This window comes from Python bivittatus, unplaced genomic scaffold, assembly GCF_059951505.1.
Source record: "Python bivittatus isolate LINGU-HERP-01145 unplaced genomic scaffold, Pbiv_v1 ctg000080_np1212, whole genome shotgun sequence".
Lineage (NCBI taxonomy): Eukaryota > Metazoa > Chordata > Lepidosauria > Squamata > Pythonidae > Python > Python bivittatus.
Genome location: NW_028277035.1, coordinates 55,723,158 through 55,734,579, shown reverse-complemented (window position 1 = coordinate 55,734,579; position 11,422 = coordinate 55,723,158). Strand labels below are relative to the sequence as shown.

Here is an 11,422-nt window from a genome sequence, read left to right as displayed (position 1 = left end):
ATGAACTAGAATTAATCCAGCATCAGACTTATACAACAAAATCTACAAAAGGAAACTCCAAGAGACCTCTATAGTGTTAGAATTTAACCACATATAACCCAATTAATGAATGAAACATGAATTACTATGTCAATGCTAGTATACTGTCACTAGCATATAATCATATATAAGCATGATAATAATGCCATGATATAGTGACATACAGTGTTATACCATGTATTTGTGTAAACAGATGTATGTGAAAGATAAGAGTACATGAGATCCACTCAGAGCAGGCCATGGAAGCAGAGAGGTTTGCTCAGGAAGCTTTCAATTTACACCTCTTGAAAAAAGTACCAGAATGTAGACTTTGAAGAAGATACAAGCTATAGTTCTCAAAGCAACAGATGATTCCCATTTGAACTGGGTAAGGCAAGGAAACTTTGACAGACTGATCAAACCTTTACTTCTTTGAAGCCATCATAGAACAAAGTGGATGACAGAAAAGGTGCCTTGATTCTTTTGAAACTCAAACCTGAATTGGATAGGTATGCATGAGTATATGAACGAGTGGAGCTTTTTGTTCCAAAAGTGTATACTATAAATGTTGTAAACCTGCACTTGTTTCTATACATCTGTCTCTCTGGATTTAAAGAAGGAGAAGAAAAAGAAAGGGGGGCAGGAAGAGGAGCAGCAATTATTACAGGTAGTCCTCATTTAGCGACCATAATTGGGACTGGCAACTTGGTCATTAAGTGAAGTGGTTGCTAAGTGAAATCACAACTGTGCTTACAATCTTACTTTAGCTTTCTTTTGTTTTACAGACCTGCAAAGTTCATAAATGTGAAGATTGGTTGTAAAGTTACTTTTTCATCATTGTCGTAACTGCGAATGGTTGTTAAATTAGGCAGTTGCTAAATGAGGACTAGTTGTAAACTTTTTTTTTTTAATTTTGATAAAATCACTATCTACACTTAGCGATTTAAAAATTATGCATCACCTCATAAAATTCCTAGAAGATGCTCTTTTGATAGCTAAAAATTATTGGAGAAAACTTATTTTAAAACAAGTCCTCTGGAAGTTCTGACAAGAGCCTGGGTAAGAAAGAGGATTCCAGCCAATCAGATGAGGCACCCTTCCTTGGGACCTGCAACAAGGACCTTGCTGTCAGCTACCATTAATGAGCCAATGAAGTAGGTTAGGGCTTTGAGTGAGAATAATCTCTTCTGGATTTCTTCTGAAGCTGATTTAACTAAGAAAGAAACACCTCCTACATATTTACTTTTTTAAAGGATTCATACAACAGGCAGCACATATGTTGATTTGCTATGGGTCTCAAGGACAAAGAGGGTCTTTGGACAAAAATGTGAAGTTTACTACCAAAGGATTGTAGGTTTCCTTCTCAGATACTGACTGAGTTTGCATGACACACCTGAACCACAAACTAGCCAACCACATACATAGTAGGTATGGTTAGTTTCAAAATCCATATTAAGCAAAAGAAAATGTCACAAAATATTCTTTAAGTGCCAGGTTCTCCAGAACTCCTAATCAGGCTGGACAGTAAAGGAAGCAAATAGTTAAGGAAAGCGGAACAATACTGAATCCACTGTGTCTGCATTTATTCATAGCCTTAAAATAGAAATGTGGGAGAAGATAACATTCAAATTAGGTACTTTGACAAGCATGGGTCATTTATCACTGTTTGCACTTTCCTTCATTTCAAAGTCCTATGTGCAACTGGAAGAAACAGATCCTATCTGCTGTAGAAAGTCCTCCCATATTCCACTCTAAGGTCATAAATAAATGCAGCCAACATGGTTTTAACATTTGCTAGATACCCCTTCCCCCCTCCCCCTTTTCTTCCCCTGTTTTCATATAGTTGGTGAAGAATAGTTGCTCTTGGCTGGCCTAATAATGGAATTGTTTTAATATTTCAGGCTTATTTGGTTAGCTGTTAAGCTGGATACATAGATCTATCAGGATACCTCAAATATGATAGTTGTCTTTAGTAAGATGCATTTGTTTAAACTTCTAACATTTGTTCCTGGTTTTTGGAAATAATAAGTATAGCAATTCTAAAATTAGATGGTCAAGTTCCTAACTATCTTTACTTTTTAAAAAATGATGACGATACCACCTTTCTGGACTATTAGTGAAATAGGAAAGCTAATTTGAAAGGTTATTAATCACAGATATACTGAATGCATTTTTGCAGCATTTTGTTTCAGAACAACTCTATTCATAAATGGGTCCACTCTACTATGAGTATATTCGATGCTGCAGAAAGAGGGAAGGGAAAACCCTTACCATTATTACCTCTGGTATCAGAAGGCCTCCTTTTCTGAAGCACCTTCTTCCCTCAAGCTGCCTTTTCAGTCAAGTATTAGCAAGAACTGCAGCCTAGATGGGTTTTACAGCAGCTGACTTTGCAAACGAGGGGCCAGTAAAATTAGCGAAGCAGCAAATGCTACTGCAGTATTTTGAGTATCAATGCACGTTTAAGAATGTAGAGGGAAGGAAAATAGAGAAATAAGACTGGGAAGTGATCAAGAAAGAGGAAACCAAATCCCACTTCCTCTCCCGCCCCCTATTTCCCCAACTTACAGGTTTCCTTATTTCTCTAGCCCCCTTGCTTAGATCATCTCTTTGGTCAGCCGCTGGATCACTTCCAAAAGGTTCCACGCCCCCCCCCCTCGCGCTGAGGCCCTCTTGAGGGAGGACGCAGCTCGCTCTCCCCGCTGCCAGAGGGCTGCCCGAGAAGAGACCGGCTGCTGCTTCACCAGCCAGAGAAGAAGCGTGGCTGTAGGCATATGGCTAGAAAGCTGCCGTTTGGAGCGCCCGGGTGGCGATGTTTCCAAACAGCTTCGGCTCTCGGCAGGAGTGGCCTTCTGCTCAGTGCTCTTCAGAAGACCCCCGTCTGTCCTCCTTTCCCGGGGGGAAAGGGAGGGGAGAGAAGCTGGGGCAGTCCCAGCCGGGCTCTACTTTCTGTCATCCAACTCCTCTCTCCTCTTTCCCTAGAAATTCAATATTCTCTGATGAAATCCTGGAGCAAATTCAGCGGGGTGTGTATGTGTGTTCTAAGCGTTTCAGAGAACTGAAAGGAAGGTACTCTGCGAGCTTGCCACAAGCGTCGTTAATATGGAGAGGAGAGTTGAGTGTCTAAATTCCGGCCGCTGGTCGGATTTGTTATGGGTCAGATTGCTGGAGGCTACAAGCGAAAGGAGGCGCGACCCACCGTTTTAAAAAGACAGCAGCAAGGACGGCTCCGAATCGACTTCGTTTCCTCCACACTGGTGCGCTTAACCTCCCCTTACCTGGCGGAGCATACTGGCTCTCAAGCGTTCCTCGCTATTCCTTGTTTGGAGCTGGGTGTGAGATAGGGAGGAGGAGGAGGAGGAGGAGGAAGAGGGCGGCGTCCTTTTCAGCAGCCGATATTCCCATCTTTCTGCCGATAACGGTGTTGTTCGGAGGCGCTCCGCGTAGGTTTCCACCCGAAAGAGAAGCCGTGCTGGGGTGACGGGGCTGCTCGCTCGCTTCCGCGTGGTGGTCACTCCCCGGGGGCCTTCGCAGCGGTCCTGCAGCTGCCGTCACACGCCGTTCTTCCTCCGCCTCTGCTTCCCAGCGGACTGGGATTTATGCGTGTTGGAGTCTGAGGAGTGAGGTGCCGTGAGTCGTCTGGCCGTCCGGCAATCAGCGGCCAAGAGGACGCCGCCGCGGTGACAGCCACAAACAACGGCGGCTTAATCAGTCAGCCGCGCAGCTGCTCAGCACCAACTCTTCCCCCGATCCGGGGAAGCAGCGCGACATCCAGTGGAGAGCAGACACTTTCCAAACTCTGCGCGGGTCTTTGCGCGTCGTCGACGTGCGGAACCAAGGGACTGTTGCGGCTTAACCAGACCAGTAACAGAAGCGGCGGGAGGGGGGCAAAGCGCCTGCGTGAGCAGAAGAGGGGAAAAGAAAGAAACAAGAAGGGAAGCGGGAGGAGTCAACGCGAGGGGCGGCTGAGGTGAGGGAACTGGCTGCGAGCTGGACGTGGAGACTTTTCCCCGGGGTGGCTGAAGAAGAGGAGAAGCTGGCGGAGAAGAAACCTGCGCGCCACAGTCGCGGGACGCCTCGTTGGAGGAACAACACGCCCGGCCGGCTCGGTCAAAAGCAGTAGAGGGCCCGTGGGCAATGGCGGCCCGGAGTAGGAGCAGCTCCGTTGGCTCTCCCTAGCCGAGAAGCAGACTCCCAACTGTGGGGGCAGCCGGACTGGCGCTGGGGTCGCCAACTGTCGACCGCCGCGGTCGAGCCGAGCGTCCAGACGCTGCTGCTGCCGCCGCCGCCTCCCTTCCCCGGAGCTCTGGCCAGACCGCCCCCGACCGCCGAGGTGCGTGGCAGGCAGCAGGGCTGGCCGGGCCATGGAGGCGCCGGCGGAGAACCCGAGCAAGGCAGCGGAGTATCTCAAGGAGCTCAACAAGATCATCGAGGCGCAGCAGGAGCTGCTGGAGAAGCAGAAGCTCCGGATAGATGAGCTGGAGCAGCAGCTGGCCACGCTGTACCGCGAGAACGCCCGGCTCCAGGAGGAACACCGGCGGCACCTGGCCGCTTGCAGGCTGCTGCTCCTGCAGCGGCAGGGCGCCCTGTCCGCACCGCCGGGGAAGGGGCAAGAAATCGCCCAGGATGAAAAGTAAGGAACGGGGACGGGGAGCGTTTTAATCGACGTATGGAGGGGGGCACACGTAACGCTTTAAAGGTGACCATGAAGCATTAGCGAGCGACGCGAGGCTTTTAGCCGATGCTTTCCCTGTCTCGGGGGTCTTTGCTGGGTAGTTATGAGGTTATGGATGATCTCAGACAAAGACGAGTTTTCTCCTTCACCCTCTCCATTCCCCGCTGGTTTCTTTCATGCTCTGATTGATGTTCTTCCTAGTTTGCCTCTTCTCTTGTGGGCCAATGTGCAAAGGCGAATAAAAAGAGCTGAGATGTTATGTGGCAACCGTCCTCGGCTGGCGAAGTTGTATCCTTCGAGGAATTCATTCCTAATTCTTGCCCTGATCCCAAATGGCTTGTTTCTGGGAGAAGGGTTTGAACCCCGCAGTTTGCCTGTGGACAGAACTGTGCTACTGCTAAGGGATCGAGAAGGCTTCAAGAAGAGACGTTGGGGAAAGGGTGTAAAGGATGCTGTTTGTGCCTTCTAGTCCTGGAGAAAGAATTGGTCTTCTAGTGCAAGGCAGTGTGGTGAGTGGCGTTTGGAGACTTGGAGGTGGAGTTAGTGCCTAACAAATGAGAGTCTGTAAACATTGGCAGGTGGCCACCCTTCTAAACTGTGACTCCTTCCCATCTAAACTTGTTGATCGTCAGGAACCTGTTTGCTCTCAATCCCTGGGTCTATTTTCAGATGGCTTTAAGCTTTCATAATGCAATGCTTGCTGCATATGGAAAGGCGTTTAGCTGTATTACTGCTTAAAGTAAGGCCATTTCAAGAGCAGAACAACATCTCTGATTCTTTTACAAATGATTGAAATTGCAATTAGCACATATCTTTAAGTAGATATGGCAAACCTATTTATTAACTAGAGTTCCTGGTGCAAAATGTTAAGGTACTTTGTTTCTTGGATTTTGTTACATTGTTTGTGTGTCCCATTCCCCCACCCCCATCAGTGTAAAAGTTCTTTGAGAAGAGCAATATGTCTTATTAAACTTTATAATTAACTGTTGTGATATAGTTAAGAAAAAATATTTCTCTTTGGGGACTATTCAGTTAATTGGTTTAAATAAATTGTTCAAAAAGTGTTCATTGCTAAACGTTGGTTAGCAGTTGTATGAAAGTTTTTACAACTGGCTTAGAAGAGCCATTCCCTTCCATAGGAAAAGGGGAATGACTCTTAAAATGATGCATGTTATTACTAGACTGCATCATTTAAAAAACAAACTTTTGTTCAGATTGTACACTTAAGATGGATGTATTTTAAAATGTATACAAATAAGAGTATTATCTTACAATGCAAAACACCGATCTCAACTTTTGACCAACATTAGAGTCTTTACCTTATTTCTGCTGCATGTGGGCTTTTAAAAAAAATTAAAACTGAGTTGCTGTCTGTATTGCAACATTTGCATCTGTATTGCAGAGTTTTGCAATTTTAAACATATACAGATAATATTCACAAAGCATGAACTTAGAAGAATATAATCAGCTGCTTATATGCAGAAGTGATTTCCATCTAGGAAAGTTGTGTTATATTTAATTATTAAGAACTATACTCCTGTACTTGTTAACGTAGTTACTCAGTGTGAAGTCCCAGGAAATGGGCTTAAATGTTTGTTACCTGTCCAGTGTAGAGATGTGTATAAGTGAGTTTTATGTTTTTTTGTTTTCTGTCCACCAAATATTGCTGGCTTCCTGTGATTTTTCTCCTTATTGTCTGGGACACTGTTTATTTTAGTAAGTAGACACTTTTTTTTTTTTTACATGCTAGAAATGTGCAATTGATTTGAAGCATACTGAGGCTAAATGCTGTCTAATAACAAATCACTATATAAACCGATAGAATAAATGTTTGAGTCTGTAAGAAGAGTGGGGAACAGTTCCTTAAGCCTATACTGTAGTTTAGAATAACATATGCTGCTTTTAGGAACCAGAACTCCTGCTTTTGCAATAAGAGGGTTGATTTTAAAAAGAAACCTTAAACCTATGTATGTTTGTATAAATTCTGAGAATGGGTTATATTGATGGATCTTCCTTCATATTTTCGACATTTTCTTACCAAGTAACATACCAGAAATATTATTTGTCATGTTTTCATTAATTGTTTCTTTTGATTTTCCAAGAGAGCAGTCTCTGAGTTACAGCCTTGAGAACTACAGTATTTTTAAAGTCTCTTTAAGTGGATTTGATGTTGGGATCAGAATTAATCTGGGGTATTTATGGAGTGCTTATAATCTTTCTGAGGTGTAGTCTGAATAGCTCAGGGAAAAAGTTTAAAGTTACCAGGCTTCTTACACAGAAGCTGAGCTAAGAGGAGTTATTTTGTGTAATATCAATATTGACTACACACTGCAGAAAAATGCTGGCTCCTTTCTGGGGCTTTGTAGTTAGAAGCTACAGTACTAGAGATTGTGCCCCCCCCCCCACTTTGACTCTGTTAAGGGAACCTGCAAAAATTAATGCAGCTTTCTACTGGTATGTTACATAGTGCAATGTTGTTAAGATATCTGAAATAAGTATCTCCATATCCTCCCAAAAACCATAATGACAAATTCTCTACCATACTGTAAGGTAACAGGGGACAAAGTCTAACAGATTTTATAGACCTTGAGGTACCCCTGGATGGTGATGAAACAGGCATGAAAACATTGCATTAATGTACAACTAAGAATGCTTTAAGCCTGGCTCAGACATGGGCTAGGGATAAGATGAAGGCAATGTCATGGGCTGCAGCATAAAAAAAAAAGATATTGCTAAGGCACCTTTGTGCCATCCTAAGGTACAAATGACAAAATTGCCCATTGTCTTCTTTCTGACATTCTTGGGCAATTTGTTTCAGGCTCGTTGTCCCCTTGTGATTAATTTCATTGGAAGTTCTTCTAGATCAGAAATAATCAGAGTTAAGTGGAATTGCCAAATTTAATTCTATTGTTCTGTGAGTTGCTCTGCTTGTAATTGTTCTGCTTCCACTGCCCTTCAGGCAGAATTGCTGATCTTGGAATTGGCATATGTGTAGTTTGTTCATGTAATTTTCCTTCTGAATGATTGCTTTTTAAAATGTTCATTTGTTTAAATGATTTATACGGCTGTCCATCTAGCTTCCACGATTCTGAGTGGCTAACAATATTTGGGGAGGGGTGCCCTTGAGTCAGTCTTGACTCCTGGCAACTGCCTGGACAAGTCCCTACAATTTTCTTGGCAAGATTTCAGAAGTGGTTTTCCTTTGCCTCCTTCCTAGGGCTGAGAGAGAGCGACTGGCCCAAGGTCACCCAGCTGGCTTCATGCCTAAGGCAGGACCAGAACTTATGGTGTCCCAGTTTCTTGCTGGATGCCTTAACCACTACACCAAACTGGCTCTCCTAACAATAATTAACAATAATTAAAACCATAATGATCAAACCTCAACAGTCAATTACAAGTATCACAAGAATAATGTAGTACAATATAGCTGAAGTCCTCAAAAGCATACACACTTCAGCTAACCAGTCTCACCTAATGTCCTGGCCTTAGGCAACAACCATGTTTTTAAAACTTTTTGTAACACCAACAGGGCAGGGGCCATCTGAATCTCAAGGGACTAGTGCTGCCTAGGATAAGGCAGGCACTGCCACAGAGAAGGCGTGCCTCTGGAGTCCCATTAAATTTATTTACTGGTTTTTTAAGGCCACCCAACTCAAACAGTGTGACTCTGGGTGGTATACAACAACAAAAAACAATGAACTGAAAAACAGCCATGTAACATTAAAACATACACAATATATAAATATGAATATGAAATACAGACTATAAAATGGCAACGAAGCACCATAATAAAAGCAACCAAAAAGGGACTCCACTCAACTGGCTCCAAATGCCTGGGGGAAAAGCCAGATCCTAAAAGGGGAGCAGAGTTGGGGCTTGTTGTATATTGGGGGAATATTGTTTCAGAGAACAGGGGCAGCCACCGAAAAGGCAACGCTTCAGAGAAGAGACCAGGAGCATGCCCTGGTGGGACAAGCAGAAATGGATGTATACGTGCAGTTCTGAAAATAATTTGCCCCATGCTGTGTAAGGCTTTATTGGGACAACCTTCAATTTTAATTGCATCTGGAAAACCACTGGAAGTCAGTACAACTCACAGAGTAGAAGCATTATGTGGGTGTCCATGCCACTGCATTCTGGACCAGTTGCAACTTCTGAATGCTCTTCATGGGCAGCTCCATTGCAGTAGTCCAACCAGGAGGTGTCTAAGGCATGAATGGCCATGAACAGGGTCTCCCAATCCAGAAATGTGTATCATTGATGTACCAGATGGATTTATAGGAAGGCCATAGCTGCCATAGCTGCAACCTGCTCCTTGAGCAGGAGCCGTGAATCCAAGAGGAGCCCAAATTACACAGCAGCTCCACACCAATGGGGTCTGAGGAAGTATAACCCCATGCAGAGATAAAGATGGGAGCTCTCTGGATCTGGGGACTTCAGAACCCATAGCAACCTGGTCTTGCCCGGATTGAGCTGTTCTTCCCTATCCAGACCTTCACAGCCTCCAGACACTGGGAAGAAACCTTAGCTGCATCTCTTGGTCACTCTTTTGACCAAGTAGGACATGTAAATGAGCTATTGCATACAATGAAACACATACAAACATTTTATATTCAGTGGTCATATGAATATTTCCAGCTTATATTTTTATTGCCATTTTGCAATATGAAAAGATTTTTGTAGCTTACAGCAGTAGTTTGCAAACAAATAATAAAGTAATACGTAATTATGTAAGAGAATGAGGGAGTGGAGAGAAGAGAAGAGTAAATAAATGTTGGTACTAACATACTGATACTGAAATTACAGTTTTAAATATAGTGGGATGGTTATTGCAGAAGTTGTGGAGATGGTAACAGCTTGTTCAGTTAGGAGAACAAGGTAGTTTGGAATGGCTGCTGTCAGGAATAGTACTATCTGATTGTTACTCATATTCATTAAAAATAGATTCTACTTAGTCCACAGATCAGCACTGACTTCTGATGAATCACAAAACTAGCAGTTGTCGTATGCAAAAAAACCCAAAACAAAACTATCCTGTATACTAGATGTACTTAAATGCACCTTAAATAGTAGTGGACAATATATGGCTCTTCCAGTGTGTTAAATTGCAGCTCCAGTCACCCTTATTATTGGTCATGCTGGTTAGGATTGTTTATTCCTGAACTAAAAAAATCAAGCTTTCAATCAGAGGTGCTCATAGATGCCCACAATTATCCATGTTCCAGAAGCTTCAGTTTAAAACATGGCAATATATTTTTTTCCAGGAGTAGAGAAGGAAGATACCACATCTCAACCAAGACCAGAAGTGAAAGCTACTGTATATAAAGCAAAGTAAATGTAGTTCTGTTCTTAATGTAAAAATTATCTGCAATATTTATCTGCATGTGACTCCTTATTGAGTTACAACTTTCTGTCTGGGTATGCACATGCTAGGACATGGTTTATTTAACCATGGATTATTGAATGAATCAAAAGAGCCTGGGTGTACACAACAAGCTAAGATATAAACCCTGGTTTATAAACTGCAGTGGCTGACTTTACATACCATGCCACAAGCAAATAAACTACTTTGTTTATTTATTTATTTATTTGATTTATATGGCCACTCATCTGAAATAGATTACTCTGGGCAGCTAACAATATTAAATGTGATTTAAATATATACAAAAAACATAAAACCTATAGCAGTCAAAAAAAAAATTATAAAAACCATGATCAGACATTCTACATAACCAAGACATGGTCTCATCCCATACCTGAGGCCCCCGGCTTGAGCACTCAGCCATAAATAACCTAACACAAGGCCATGAAAAGCTTTAAAAGTGACTACCAGCAACTTGAACTGCACCCAGAAGCACACTGGGAGCCCATGCAGCTCGCGCAGCAGTGGTGTCACATGTGCCGGAAAATAGGCACTACTGAGTGCCTGCACTGCTGCATTTTATACCAGATGAAGCTTCTGAATGCTCTTCAAAAGCAACCCCATGTACAGCGTGTTCACAATAATCCAATCTGGAGGTCATTGGGGAATAAATGAGGAGGGCCTCCTGATCCAGGAATGGGGACAACTGAAGCACAACCCAAAGCTGTGCACAAGCCCTCTTAGCCATGGCTGCCACCTGCCCCCCATACAGGACCCACGAATGCAGGAGGAACCCCCAGATTGCACACCAGTTCTATCTGAGGTAGTGCAACCCCTTCCAGAACCAAAGATGGAAGGCCCCCAAAACCAGGAGGTCCAAAAACCCAAAGCCGCTCAATCTTGCTAGGGTTCAACTGAAGCCATACAGGCCCCCACAGTCTACAGGCACTGGAAGAAAACCTCCATGCCTTATGCCTTAATATGACATCTAAACACATCCTTACCCTCATGCAGTGTTAACTCATGAAGTCAAGGTAAAATAGACAAAATATTTCACTCTAAAACAACTGAATGTACTCTTAATCCTGCATCCAAGACTAAGAATTCAGCACCTTCTCTCAGAAGCCACACCTGTGTATCATGGCATACCAGTGAGTCAAAAGATAAAATGTTCTTCCTTTCTGTTCTTGGAGATTTAATTGATAAGGAGATTATAATTATGGCAGACATGATGTAGCCAGAGCAAGACAGGTTCTCCCTTATTGTTTTTTTAAATATAATTTTATTGAAAGTTTTAAAAACAAGGGTTAAAAATGAATATAAACTAAAATAAAGTAAGAAGGAAAAAAGAAAATGGAAGAAATAAA

At 43.1% G+C, this 11,422-nt stretch overlaps 1 protein-coding gene across 8 annotated transcripts in view; it reads left to right on the top strand.

The window, feature by feature from the left end:
* The first annotated feature begins 3,417 nt into the window (after window positions 1–3,417).
* Window positions 3,418–11,422, top strand: part of IQSEC1 (IQ motif and Sec7 domain ArfGEF 1) — a 328,329-nt gene continuing 320,324 nt past the window's right edge. For 3 of the 8 annotated variants that reach the window (XM_088134147.1, XM_088134144.1, XM_088134142.1), the window contains exon 1: window positions 3,430–4,651. In XM_088134147.1, coding sequence (XP_087990273.1) covers window positions 4,383–4,651 — 269 coding nt within the window. In that variant the 5' untranslated portion in view covers window positions 3,430–4,382. Of the gene's footprint in view, window positions 4,652–11,422 lie in introns of all 8 variants that reach the window. The other 5 variants (XM_088134152.1, XM_088134151.1, XM_088134143.1 and 2 more) reach the window with 3 other exon arrangements.